This window comes from Falco rusticolus, chromosome 7, assembly GCF_015220075.1.
Source record: "Falco rusticolus isolate bFalRus1 chromosome 7, bFalRus1.pri, whole genome shotgun sequence".
Taxonomy (NCBI): Eukaryota; Metazoa; Chordata; class Aves; order Falconiformes; family Falconidae; genus Falco; species Falco rusticolus.
The window spans coordinates 3,498,291-3,512,324 of record NC_051193.1 but is presented as its reverse complement, the minus strand read 5'-3'; the positions used below and the strand labels follow the sequence as shown (position 1 = coordinate 3,512,324).

General features: G+C 56.0%; 1 protein-coding gene across 4 annotated transcripts in view; it reads left to right on the top strand.

Moving 5' to 3' along the window:
* FRMD5 (FERM domain containing 5) overlaps nucleotides 1–14,034 on the top strand; it is a 111,931-nt gene that overhangs the window by 93,191 nt on the left and 4,706 nt on the right. For all 4 annotated transcript variants that reach the window (XM_037395060.1, XM_037395058.1, XM_037395059.1 and 1 more), the window contains exons 5-13: nucleotides 1,551–1,648; nucleotides 3,630–3,753; nucleotides 4,773–4,860; nucleotides 7,323–7,411; nucleotides 8,525–8,588; nucleotides 9,321–9,412; nucleotides 11,368–11,442; nucleotides 12,152–12,220; nucleotides 12,367–12,473. In XM_037395060.1, coding sequence (XP_037250957.1) covers nucleotides 1,551–1,648; nucleotides 3,630–3,753; nucleotides 4,773–4,860; nucleotides 7,323–7,411; nucleotides 8,525–8,588; nucleotides 9,321–9,412; nucleotides 11,368–11,442; nucleotides 12,152–12,220; nucleotides 12,367–12,473 — 806 coding nt within the window. The remainder of the gene's footprint in view (nucleotides 1–1,550; nucleotides 1,649–3,629; nucleotides 3,754–4,772; nucleotides 4,861–7,322; nucleotides 7,412–8,524; nucleotides 8,589–9,320; nucleotides 9,413–11,367; nucleotides 11,443–12,151; nucleotides 12,221–12,366; nucleotides 12,474–14,034) is intronic.

Genomic DNA, 14,034 nt, shown 5'->3' with positions numbered 1-14,034 from the left:
GAGGGGCTGGTGCAGAGAAAGTCTTGTGCTGGGAGAGAGTGGTGGGGGTGCTTGCCAGCTGAGCCTGGGGGTCCCCATCCAGGCTGGCCCCATGCAGGTGTGCCCAGGCAGCAGCAGGGTTTGTCACCCGGAGCACTGGATGCCCTGACCACCGACCGCTGAGGCTGCTGGTGCTTGGGAGAGGGTGGTGGGAATGGGGAGAAGACTGTTCTCCTTCCCACGAATAAAACATGAGCCTAGCTTTGGGACTGCAGTCACCTCCTGCCTCTTCTGTGCCCTGCAGCTGATGTGCATGTGGAGCTCTGCAGCCCAGCCGGGCTCAGGCTGTCTGCCCAGGGGCTGGGGTCAGGGGCTGACAGCCCCCCACAGCGTCAGGGTGAGCCCCCTGTACGGGTGACCTGCCCCTGCTTGCTGCCGTTCGAGGTGTGCCTGCAACTGCAGCCAAAACCTGGGCTTAAAATTCATTTTCCCCTGGACTCATACACTTTAATAACTGGATTTCTCTTTAATATATTTTATCTGTGGAAATTAGTGGTTTATCTCATCATAAATACGGATTTGAGAAATGAAGCATGACTGAGATATTGCAAAGTGCAAGTGTGATTATTTAAACACGTTTCTGAGCACTCCAATTTCCATTTTGCTCCTTCACTCTATGGCTTAGGTTTTACCATGAAAAGGTTTTCCCAAATGCATTGCCACATGACTCAGCCAAAACTGTTACTTAGGTTTAAATTTATTCAAATATGTAATTTTCCAATATAGAGTTTATCTTTTCGCTGGGCTTTGGTGCATGGAGATAGAGATGGGTGAGCACATGGGCTAGCTCGCTCTAAATGATGTGGTGTTGATCACTGGCGAGCATGGAGGAGGGAAGTGGGTGCATATGCAGAGACCTGGAAGGATACAGTAAGTCTGGGAAGGAGAAAATCATGTTACAGGGAAGCTGAGCAGCCAGGCGAGGATGCAGGACCGGGAAGTGCAGCAGACTGGTGGGCTTAGGACCACAAGACCCCCTTCAGAGCATCGTCCCTGGGAACCTCAGCCCCTGGCAACTTCGTGATGGGCTGGGGTGGTTGCAGTTGTGTTCAGACACTGCTGTCCAAAACAGGGTGAAGCATCGTCGCGGGGGACTCGGGGGCTGATGGGCAGAAGGGACCAACACCCTTGTCTATGAGATTCCTCCTTTCTGCAAATGTGAATCTGCATATCTCTGTGCCCAAGGGAGCTCTGCTGGAGCTCTGCCCTCAGTGGAGACCTCCATCAGCCCTTGGGTCAGGTGCCAGCCCCGGGGCAGGTGCAGTGTCCCTGTATGCTGGAGTAGGACTGGGACATGTAGATCTGGGCTCCAGCACCCATCCTGACTGGGGAACTGCCCAGTGAATAGCACTTGTTTGCTTCTAGGAAGAGTATTGTCTTGTAAATGGGCTGCTTGGAACTCACAGGAAAATGTTAGTGCAAGTGTCTCATGACAGATATTCCACATCTATATTGCCTGTTTAGGTCATTTAAGCTTTGCTTAACAAATGGACTGTCTCTTCTGTCCTCAGGTATTTAGTCTTCCTGCAGATCAAAAGGGATCTCTACCACGGCCGTCTCCTCTGCAAGACTTCCGATGCTGCTTTGTTGGCCGCCTATATCCTTCAAGGTAATGCTTTTTGACAAGATAAATTTGCTTTTCATGCTAAGTACTGATTACATTATTTCACTTACAACAGATCACTGCACCTAGAATACAAATGTCATCCTGCCAGTGCGGGGCTCATGCTTCAAGGCTGTGTTTGTGCCGTGCAGTGCTGGCCTAGAGGAGGGTGAGGACTGGTGTTGGGGTCTCAGCCACAGCAGCCACGCTGCACTGCCATCTGCTCCCTGAGCTGTCCCACCTGCATTTCAGGGCAGCGGCATCCCTGTGAGCATCTTCAGCCTGTGGCTCCTGGTTCTGTGCTTGTCCAGGCACAGAAGCAGCCCTGTGACAAAGCACTTCTCTCCGTGGCTGTGCACAGCCTGCAGTAACTCTGGCAAGCACCTGCAGTTTGCAGTTGCAAAGAGGGCTCCAGAGTGAAATGCAGTCTTGCTGATTGCTAGGATGGATGAAGACGGCCTTGGGTAAGCTCGTTGCTTGCTGCCAAGCACCTCGGCAAAGAAAGTGCTTTTGTCAGCAAGTTGCAGAGGCACTGGTGGAGTTAGGAGCAGGAGGTGGAAAAACCTCTGAAAACTTTCTGCCTGATCTGCCCTCCTGCCTGTTTTCCTGCCGACATGGCTCTGCCTGCTCTTCCCTCCCAACGCGTGGAGGTGGCCAGTCTGCTCGATGTGGTGCAACACCTGGGTGTTCAGCGAGGGGTCGTCAGGCTGTTTGGAAGAGCTGGGTGGTGCTGGTGTGATGGAAAAGCGTCTTGAAGTGCCGTCAGCACTGCGATGCTGGGGGTGCAAGTGGGCTTCCCTACCCAAGGGTTCTTGGCTCGCCACGATGCCAGTGTGGCTCTCTGCAGTCCCCCCAGTGCCTGTGCTCACATCCCTGGGATGAGCTGGAGGGATGCACCTCAGCAATCAAAAAAGACAAGTCTGAGCTCCAAAGCGTCTTGGAGTTATTTCACAGTGCCTGGTGTATTTCCTCCCTTTTGGTGTTTTAAGCAGGAAACATAAAAATTAATGTAACGTCTCCATTTCACTTAGGACCTGAGGCTGGAGGGAATTAAATGAGAGCAAGGCCCTTTCATCCCCCAGCGATGGTTGGCTGCCGGATTACTGTAAATCCCAGCAGGAGGGACCAGCTACACAGCCATGCTGCAGTGAAATGTCAGCAGGGATCACTGCTGGCCCCGGCGGGGTGCTGGGGGAGCGAGCTGAGCTGCCTCAGCCCATGCCGAGGAGAGAGCAGGGCTGAGCTCAGAAATCCGGCTGTTTTGGCATTTCTGCACCCTGGTCTCAGTGCTTGGGGCCACTGGGATTGTCCTGAGGACAGATCTGTAGCTGCATTTGCAGCTTGCCCAGGCTTGAAGCACGTTTTCCAGATGGGGGTCAGTCCCTGCCTGCAGCCATAGCAGGCAGCCCCGGACCCTGCTGCAGGGCAGAGCTGCTGTGTCAGCTGTCCCCGTGGTCACCCAGCAGCACTTCCCTGGGCTAGGTAAAGAGGGGAAGGAGCTTTTCTTCTTCGTGTCACTTTACAGACTTCCAACTAATTACATTTTTTCAAGGTGCAGTTGTATCCATAGGGTGAGCAGAATTCCCTCACTGCCCCGTTTGCAGCTGGCTGGGGCCGGGATGGGGATCGGGGGTGCCCCCACGATGCTCCGGGCTGACCACCCCAAGGTTGCCATCGCACGGACCCAGTGCAGCTCCTGGGAGGTTCTTGGCAAATAGCTTGAGGAATTAATAAATTTGGGACAGCGACCATCTGCTGCCGGGTGATTCCCGAGCAAACGATGAGATTAATTGGACACAGTTAATGTCTTACAAATGATCCCTCCTGATGGGAAGCATGGCTGGGTTGGAGCAGAATTTCTGGGATGCTCTGAGCCCTGTGCCTGGTTGCCACCAGCTCCGCTGCTGAGGCAGGTGCTGCTGGGAGGGGGATGCACACTGCGGTCTGGGTTGTGCTGCTGTTCCTGAATGATTCTGTCTCCCACCAGCCGAAATTGGGGACTATGACCCAGGGAAGCACCCAGAAGGCTACAGCTCCAAATTCCAGTTCTTTCCCAAACACTCGGAGAAGCTGGAGAGGAAGATTGCAGAGATCCACAAGTCGGAGCTGAGGTACAACTGGGGGCTTCGCTGAGCGGGAGTTTCAGCTGTTGTAGGGATTACTGATGCTCAGCTGATTTTTAACCCCGTTCAGGATTTTCACTTGTGCCACAGGATGTGTGCTTACCGCTCTTGCGTGTCAGATCCAGCTGAGAGCCAGTGGTGCTCTTGGCAGTGTTGGTAGAAACAAAAATACAGAACAGAGTAGGCTTTGGGAAAGCAGGTCATTTGATGGCATAGAGGCATCACGACAGATCGCCTTGTGAGAGGAGCTGTCGTGTCCCACCAAACCTCTGCTTGCTGAAGGGAAAGCATGATGGAGCAGCCAAGGACAAGCCACAGAAAAGTGCAGACAAATAAAAAAAATATGCTGGCAATGCAGCAGTCCAGTCCTGGTGCAAAATCAACCCTGATCCCTCCTGTCCCAGGGAGGCCTGAGGGGTTTTGCCTGCTCCTGGCTGTTGGCTCAGCTGGCACGGCCCAGGGGGTCCCTGGTCTTCCCCAGCAGGATGGGGACAGTGACCAACCCCCCCATAAGTACCCTCCAGCCTTCAGCAAAGCCCCATTGTTTGTGGCACTGGTGGTGCCTCTAGGGCTGCCTCCTGACCCGACAGCGGTCCCTGGGGAGGACGGTGAGGTTTTAACCTCCTGGAAACCCAGCAGAGCTGTGCCCTTACGTGCTGTGGGCTGCTGCTGGGCAAGCTTCTCTTTCCTCTCCCCTGAAGAAATGCCTGTGCTGCATATACGGAATTCAGCCCTCAATTTTGCCGGTGCTCCTGAATTTTGGTCCTTTCTAGTGCTGCTGGTTCAGTGTGTTTCCTGCTGGATCAAGCTGGCAGGAGAAGAAAGGCTGGGTTCCAGTGCTGGTCTCCTGCTGCAGATTGATTGTGCTAATGAATGTAACGAGAACATGCCATGGCTGATGCCTCTCGTTGTTAACAGAAACCCTGTAGCCAAGGACTTGACTTTCACATTCATGTCTTTCATGGAATATTCTTTCTTTTTCTTTCCTATTTCTTTCCTTCCTGTAGTGGGCAGACACCAGCTACTTCAGAGCTGAATTTTCTCAGGAAAGCCCAGACTCTGGAGACCTATGGGGTTGACCCACACCCTTGCAAGGTAAAACAGTTTTCCTAATGTTATTGCTTGTGTTGGATTTCTTGCTCCAGCCAGTAACAGCCTGCAGAAGTACCAGTGACTGGTCCCAAATGCAGCCATTTGTCACCTGGCAGTGGGCTTTGGTGCTGGCAGAGCCGTGGTGCATGGGATATGCTGGAGCCGGCAGCTCTTTCCAGCCTTAAAAACCAGCCCCAACCAGGCATGTGCGCACAGAGGGGAGCGCGATGGGCAAGCGCTCCGAAATCCTTCCAGAGTGTACTTAGGGAGGCTGTAAGAAAGCATTTTCACATGCAGACAGCTATGAAAGACAGTGGCCAATCATCTTCTGCTAAAGCATGTAATTTGGAGGCAGTAACAAGGTCAGTAATGTGTCTGAGCAACCAACAAGCATTAATCTGCCAGAGACAGTCTATCACTTTGCTCTTCCCTGGCCAGTAATCCAGTTTTCTGTTTGAAATGCTTTTTATTGACTGTAGATGTCATTGCATGTGGCTCTCTCTGGTCCCTTATCACCCTGGAGATGGATGCGGGATGCAGAGCAGATGGAGAATTTTACTTTAAGGGCAGTGCCTCCTCTGTGGTCCCCTGGGGCTTTTAATTTAATTATGCCACATAAATACACAATTGCAGTAAATATACCTGGCCTGGGGTGCAGGGTGTCCCATTTACTGGCAGTCTGGTATTGTTGAAGGGGTTGCCAGGCTGGAGGAGCTGAATCACTGTGCCGGTTCAGCTTTCCTACGTTATCGGCTGGATTGGGCCATGCTGCCCTGGGAGTGGTGCTTGGTGCATCTGGCTTAGCACCAGTGCTGGTGGGGTCTGTGCTTTGCTCTTATTTCCCTGTAGGGTCCTGTGCCACATGTAGCATCCCCAGCCCCTGTCAAACCTCTGTGCCCCCAGCTCCCCATCCTCTCCCCCAGCATCCCCTATCCTTCTGGGGGCACCCAGCTCCCACCTTTCCCGTGACCATGGGAAGCTCAGCCCCACTCATCCCGTCCCAAAGCAGGAACCCCCCAAACCGCACAGCTTCAAGCCTGACACCTCGTTAATCTTCAGGCCGCAGCGGCTGCAGTGTTAGCCATAGTCAGGACAGGACTGATGGGTCGCTGTGTCAGTGGTGCACAGGGGCAAGCAGGGTCTGTGCCCACTGTGAGGGTACACCCCCCTGCCAAGACCCTGCTTCTCCCTTTCCTGAAGGTTTTCCCAGGTTTGGGAAAGAGCCAAAGCGCTTTGGGCAGCCCAGGGCATTACCTGTGGGCTGGTACTTGCAAAGATGTGCAGAAATCTTCCTTCTTCTGCAAGACAGGGCTGCTGCGTCTGAGACCCGAGTCTGGGGATTTACATCTTGCCTTGTGCAGAGCATTGGGTTGAGGTTCAGGGCTCTCTGCTTTTGGTCATCCACCCTTGACAGATTTAAGACAGATTTCTGATCTAATCTGAATTTTAAACCAATTTGTTCTCTACTCAGACTCAGAAGATCTTATCGCAACATTGGCTCCCTGCCACCTCTGCACCATGCCAGCAGAGTAACTGGGATCCAGTGTCCCTGGGTGGAAAGCAAACAGCAGAGAAGAGGTTTCGCCTCTTAATTAAGCCAGGGAAGGGTACAACTTGGAGCAGAGAGGGAGAGTTGTACCTCCAATATACAGAGAGCCTGTGCATGGGGCATCTCAGTGGCGAGCAGAGCTGCCCCATGCTATGCTTTCCCCTGAGAAAACATCGCAGACACCAAACATCACTCTTCTGCAGCTGCCCCTGTAAAATTCTCTGCCTGCTTTTCCTGCCCAGTGCAACAGAAATCCTGAGCCTGGCATGCACCACACCTTCCCTTTGGCTCAGCATCCTTCAAAAGCCATCTGACTGTCTGCTGGCCAAAAAAAAGTCAGGGCGAGTCTTAACAATTACTTACTGGCCGCAACTGTTTGATAATATTTTTTAAAATTCAGCATGTATCTGTTTTTTCCATGCACACCAATGCAGTTAACAATAGCTTCCCTGGAGTCTAGACATTATGATTAAGTTAAACTGCTGCCTTGCTCTGTACATGACACTAATTATTGGTTTTAAACTGTCTCAATGCCGCCCAGCTGCACTGGCTGTGAAGGGCTCTGAGGGAGTCAAGTGTAACGGGTTTTTACTGTTTCCTGGTTTAATTACTAGTGAAAGGTTTGGTGGGGCACTGCCTTCACTGTTTATTCCTATATGCGGACAGGGCAGCTGCATTGTAGTTTCTCCTCATTAGCGCTGCTGGGCCGGCTGCCGTGTTCCGTGTTATTCGGCTGCGGGTTTTGCTGTGTGTGGAGGGTGTCACGGTCCTGGTGAGCCTGCCGGGAGCATCCTGCTGGCAGAGATGGTGTGGAGGATTCTGCAGCGCTGCTGCCTTTGGGGCGGAGGATTGCTTTTGATGTATAAGCTTTGCTGGCTTGGCAATATTTTGATGAGAAATTGTTGCTGTCTTCCAGGATGTGTCGGGGAACGCGGCGTTTTTGGCCTTCACTCCTTTCGGTTTTGTTGTTCTGCAGGGAAACAAGAGAGTTCATTTCATCAAATGGTGAGTTCCTGCCCCAGCATCGCCCATGGTGCCCTGCTTGCTTGGAGCCGCGCCGGCTGGCTCGCTTCTGCTCACGAGATGTGCATGGTGCTGCAGGGCAGGGGCCGTGAGTGCCCCACATCACCCTGGGGTGTTCGAGGGATGCTTGGGTGAGCCCCCACAGACAGGGCATGTGGGTGATGCCAGTGCCGGGGGCCTTCCCCGGGTGCTCACACTGCACCGAGTTAGGGGCGTGGTGTCTGTATGTGCATGACGGTGGTAAGTGCCCCCAGTGCCCCCATCTGAGCAGGGGACACAGGGGAGCGATGCTGCCGCAGCTGGAAAACCCATCCTGTGCCCCGCACATGCTTGCACCGGCACACCTGCATCTCAAGCAGGGGAGAAAACAGGTCATCTTCACAGTGCTGTGTGGTTGCTGCGCTGTGGGGCAGCGGGATTCTCCTGAGACCGGGAGAGCAGCGCTGAGCAGAGCCATGCTGCACGCTCAGGGTGTCACTTCTTGCTTTGTCCCACCCTTGGAGGAGCCCAGGAGCCTGGCTGCCTCCTGTGTGGCAGCTGTATGCTGGGCTGCCGGCTCCAGGGGCTTTTCTACCCTGGCCCCTAAGCCTGCTCCTGGTCAGCATGCAGCAGGGCTCCCCTGTGTGAGCTGCCCTCTCTCTCCGTTTGCTTTGTGGCCCCGGACTGTTTTCAGCATTTGTCTACATTAAACTGCATCATCTGCGTGTTGGCTGAGTCCCCCAGAAGCCCCCCAGCCCCTCTGAAACTGGTTGTGTTGTTCCTTGGGTTTTGCTGCATCTCTGATTTTGGCCGGTGTGTCCCTTGCAGCTGGCATTGCCACCCAGCCCGTGCCCATGTGATGAGGTCCCAGTGACTCTGGGACACCGCACTGACTGTCAGCTTCCCCCCTTCCAGCTGCTGGTTTCTGAGCCAGGGCTCCTCTCACTGCCCTGTGGCGCCTCCCAGGGATGGAAAACAGGGTCTTGAAGCTGCCCCACTGCCACCCCCAAGCACCAGTGCTCAGCCCGCAGCTCCCAGTAAGCGCTTTGGCCGGTGCCGTGCCTGTGAGCCGGCCGGGCGGCGGTGCCTCTCACCTGCCTGTCCTTGTCCTTTCAGGAACGAGGTGACCAAAATGAAATTCGAAGGGAAGACTTTCTATTTATACGTAAGTCAGAAAGAGGTGAGTGCTTTCCCTTCCCATGGGACTTCCCGAGCGCAGCCGCGGTCCTTACTTCAGCAGGTTTTCCATGAGCAGCCTGCAGCAGCGTCACCCTGGGCCTGGTGGTGCAGGGACGTGGGCAGGGTGGCAGGGGCTGCACCTCGGTGGCAGCACTGGGGTCACCTCCCTGCTGCTGCTGGCAGCTTGCTCGGGGCGTTAGAGCCTGCAGACCCCAGGTGAGCCCCGGGCTGTGCCTAGGAGAGGGGCTCTGCCCTGAGCAGCAGCCTGGGACCTCCCACAGCTTCTTGCCGTGCCTGCCTGCCGCAGCCGTGTGCTACCTTTGGGATTGTTGGCGTTATTTGTTACCACCATCCTGCTCTGCTCGGTCAGCCCTGGTTAATGAAATCAGCCTGAAAAAACCTCTGGCTGAAATTGGCTCCCACGCAAGCCATCAGCATGATGTTTATAGCAATTTATTTCCAGGTATTTAAGAAGGCAGGGAAGCCAGAGGAGGTGGGTGGTAGGTCACTGGTACAGATGTCTGCCCGTCCTTTGTGCAAGGTGCCATGCCAGGGTGTCTGCTGATGCTCCAACATTTCCCTGTGTCCTGAGCGGCTCTGGAGGAGGATCTGCCCTGCATCAGTGCTGCTCCCCAGCTCCAGCTGCTCAGGCCTCCCTCCACATTCCCAGCGTTCTGCCTGGCGGGCATCACTCACTTGTTTCCCCTGCTGACTCCTTGTCTTTCTCCTTTAGGAAAAGAAAATTGTTCTCACATATTTTGCCCCAACACCAGAAGCCTGCAAACACCTCTGGAAGTGTGGGATAGAAAACCAGGCTTTCTACAAGTAAGTGCTTGGCCACCCGGGCGTGCGTGGTGGTGTGTTCTGCATCTCCCCGTGGGTCAGCACAGCACCCACCCGAGGGCTCCATCCAGGTACTGGGGCTCCGGCACTGGCTGTCACCAGCCACATGGCACCCCTGTCCCAGTGGCCCCGGCAGAGTCCCCAGCCACCAAAAGTACCAGTGCCCCCAGACTGGGGGCTCTGCTCCCACCCCTGCTGCACTCATTCCTCCACAGCAAACCTTTAACCAGGAGATTAAAACTAACTGTTTTGGCGATTAAGCTTTTAATGCTGAGCAACCAGCATGAGTCCTGTCCACAACAGCAGATGTAGTTCAGCGTTTTCCTGGTTAATAGCAGCTTGTTCGGAGCTGGCCGCACTTGCAGATGCTCAGGTTTTGTGAGTGCAGCTTGTGGCCAGTGCAGGATGCAGCAGGGATGGACACTGGCGGAACTGAAGGAAGGTTTTTTGACCTAATATTCTGCGATGGATTTTCAAAATGGCTTTGCAGGGTCTGTTTGTGCTGAATCCTGCACAAAAATCCCCACTGAAGTCAAGCCAGTGCCCCGGGGCGCTTTAGAAAAGCCTGCCTTTTAATGAGGAAGGCTTAAAAACTTTCAGAAATAATCTGCTTCTAAGCTCTTGGGGAACAAGGTAATTATTCATGGGAAATATTCAAGGGACTGGGGAGGTGATGTGCAGTCTGGGCTGCACCTGTGAGCCTGGGCAGTTGGGGACAGTGGCTTGAGGGACCATCCCCGCCAGCTGCCAGGCTTTTGCAGGACTTCTGGCCTGGGTGGGGAAGGTGGTGTCGTTCCCCAGGAGCTCTGGCTCCCTGGTTCTTGGCCACCAAGGCAACTTTTCTGCCCCTGGTTTGGTTAATCGGGCTGTCAGACAGAAAGGGAGAGGTCACGGGCTGGATTGTCTGCCAAAAAACCAGGGAGGTGCCAGGTGGAACAATTTGGTTTTACCATCCTGCTCATGTTGTACTTAAAAATAGCCTGCTTTGTGCTTTGTAACGAGTTTTATTTTAATCAGCAAGATGCGAGATAAAGCGTGTGATGTATTCTCTTTGGGAATACTGCAATCAGCAGCTGCAATCAGCAGGTTTCATTTCTCATTATATTAACATGAAATGAAATTGCAATATTGCTTTACAAATCTTTTTATGATTAATCATGTCAGTAGATTACTGCTGGATTACACACCCAGTGGAGTGGACTGTAGGCTCAGCCGAGGTGCTGCTGGGCTCCTCCTGGGGCAAGGGGCCGGCTCCTGTGTGATGATGGGGAGATAGGACTGTCCTTCCTGGTGGCTTTACCTGCCACTGGCCAGAGTGACCCCAGTGAGTGCCAGCCCGCCTGGGACGGGCCTGTTCCCACACCCCTGCGACGCAGAGGTTTTGTTGAGGGTTTTAGCTTCTGGAGAGCTTCAGCCCTGTGCCGCTCCTGCGTGTGGGCACTCACTGGTGGCCCCAGGGACGTGGGCCCCAGACCCCTCCAGCCACTGGAGAAGCCATTGGCAGCAGGTTCATCCCAGAGCCCAGGTACGGTAACGCTTCTGCTGCCAGCAGGGACATGCTGTGTCAGTGGAGAGGGCTGTGGGGTGATGCCCTGATGGACCAGACGCTTGTGTCCCACCAGCTGGTGCCACCCCACCGCTGGCTGTGGCTTGTTTCATTCCTGATGGTATTTCACATCTCCGTGGCTTTGCTCCTGTAATTTGGCCTCGCTGGCGGCACGCAGCTCCCACCCTCTGATGCTGGGGGTCAGTCTGGTGGGGGGGATGCTGTACCAGCATCGGCAGAGCAATCTGTCCCCACCACCCATGAGGTGCACTGGAAACAGTGTCAGGCAAAGGCTTTGCCATGAAGCAGTGCCGGGGGCCGGACCCTGCCCAGGTGCTCAGCACCTGGCCGGTGGCGCAGGGTGCTCACGCAGCTCTTGGTGCCATTGCAGGTTGGAGAAGTCGAGTCAGGTCCGGACGGTGTCCAGCAGCAACTTGTTCTTCAAGGGAAGCCGGTTCCGATACAGGTAAATAATGACAGTAAGTAGCAGTTACTGGATATATTTTTCGGGTGCTCCTCTGGACGTGCTTTGGGGAGCGGTTCAGGGCTGCAGTGGGCTGAAGACTTGCTGAGGGTCCTCCTCTTGCAGTGCTGCTGCCTCAGTGAGGCCATCCCCACTTCTTCCTCTGTTTCACAGCTGACATCCCTCTCCCCAGCCCCAGAACTGCAGAGTTCTGGAGGGACAGGAGTGGAGGGGTGGAGTGGATGGGGAGCTTTGGGGTTTGGGTTTTGAGAACAAGGAGTGAGATGAATGAGCACGGTTCCTAAATTCCTGGGGGGTGTTACTCCTCCATGGCCCTGGCGTGAGAGCCTGGACCTGGGACCTCGTATCTCTGTGGACGAGAGACCCCAGCGCATCCCCAGATCCCCAGCTGCAAGGTGCACGATGGTGGCACAGGAGGGCCTGGGTGCCCCTGGTGTGTGTGTCCCCAAGAGGGGAGGTGACCCCACAGTGTCCAGCGTCTCTTGCCAGGTGAAGCAGCAAAATGTGGCAGCGGAGGTGCCAGCCCAGCCTTTCCCTGCTCTTCCCATCACCCTTCTTTCCAGCAAATATTTCTGTTTTCCCTTGGAGCCATGTGGAGAGCTCCCATAACCAGCCTGTGTGTGGGGGGAGTTCACAGCTCGCTGGTGCGGTGCTCGTGTCCTCACCGCTGCTGTTCTTAAACCACCCGCAGTGGCCGTGTTGCGAAGGAGGTGATGGAGTCCAGCGCCAAGATCAAGAGGGAGCCGCCCGAGATTCACCGGTAAGAGCCCGGCAGCAGCGGCAGGGTGCAGCCCGTGGGGCCGGGGCCTCCCGGGGGTTTGGTGCCCGGCTCCCCGGGACGGCCGAGGGAGCCACAGGACCGAAGCAGGAGAGCTGCACTGACACTGTCCCTGTTGTTGTCCCCAGGGCAGGGCTAGTGCCAAGCCGGAGCTGCCCCTCCATCACCCACGGCCCCCGCCTGAGCAGCGTGCCTCGCACCCGGAGGAGAGCCGTGCACATCTCCATCATGGAAGGTAGGGCACGGGGCGGCTCTTCCCGCCACTGCCGGGGCTCGGGACGGGGGCAGCCCCGGCACCGCGGACATGCGTACGTGTGGGCATACATATATGCGTCTGCATCCACATATGCAGACATACGGCACGCACAGAAAGCGGACTCGCACCTCCAGCTGGTTTTTGTAGCCCCTGGTGGGGGAAGGGAACGCTGAGGCAGGGGAGGTCCCTGGTGTGTCCCCCGGGTCTTACAGGAGGCTGGGCAGCGCCAGGTGTTGTTCTTGCGGCCACTTTGGCATCAATCGCTGAGCCCAGGCAAAGCGGAGGGCTGGTTGTGGGACAGAAGTTTCCAGTGCAGACGCAAAGCAGAGGAGAATTTCTCAGTCATGTTAGTTTAGATTAATTTGGAAATAACAGCAGAAGGCTGCAGGTTGCCCTGATAGCTCTGACCCAGGGGAGCGGGGAGCGAGCCCTCCTTTGAAGCTGCACTGGCAGCCTGGTCCTGCGCACGCCAGCGTGCCTCGCTCTGCTCTTCCAGACACCACGCTGGCTTGAAAGCAAAGCAGACCTGCCTGGCGAGGCGCGGCAGCACCCGCGGGGGCCCAGCAGGGCAGGCTGGTACTGCGAGCCACAGGGCCAGGGTCTGACCACACGCAGGCTGGTTTGCGAAAGAACTTTTGGTTGCCTGCCTGGGAGCTGCTCCTTGCCGGCCACTGGCCACCACCCATGGCTTGCCTTCGGAAATGCCGATTTTCTTCCAGTCTGCCGAGCTGGAGCACTTGTGCCAGCCCCTGGCCGCTGTCCCAGGGCTGGGCTGCACCTGGGAGGGAGGATTGGCAGAGGGCAAAATGCTGGGACCAGCCCTGGCACTGCCCCGCAGGTCTGGGGACAACACTGGTGGCTGTGGCTGTTGTACCCACTGGTGATGGCAGCGTCTGACTCCCAGTGACAGCGGTGGTGGAAAGCAGTGTGTGTGGTGGGTGCTGCTGGTGTGTGTCGGGGCCACAGGAAGATGCGTAGAAGTTTGGAAAACTGGGAAGCGGATGAGGGAATGGGGATGGCAGGGGGCGAGGCGGGGGTGCACGGCCAGCCCCAGCACGGCCGCCTGAGGTCCCTCGGAGGAGGAAGGGTGTTTATTTCCATTGAGGGAGCCCAGGGCTGACAGCCGTGCTGATTTTGGGGCAGAAGCGTGCTTGGCAGCCGCGCAGCCCTGCGTACAGGGTCACCTCTGCCACCCAGTTAAATGAGCACCCTCTCCCCCACGTCCCGCACGTGCTGTTGGGAGGGGGCGAGAGCAGCGAGTAGCCTCCCCTGAGGAACGGCGCTGAGCGGGCACAGCCTCCCGGCACCACCCCTGCGCCAGCAGCTGCCTGTCTTCGCTCTCCCTTCAGCTCGGTCCCGTGGAAATGCAGGAGCCCAAAATAGCCCTGACCCCGGGGCCCCAGCGCCGCTTGCGCCAGCCGCGCCAGTGGGGAGCAGCGGGCCCCGCGCCCCGTCGCAGTCCCTGCGGGTGCCCTGTGCCCCGGGCCAGGCCCACCGCTGCCCGTGCCGCCATGGTGAAGTGCCTGATAAAGATTAAAAC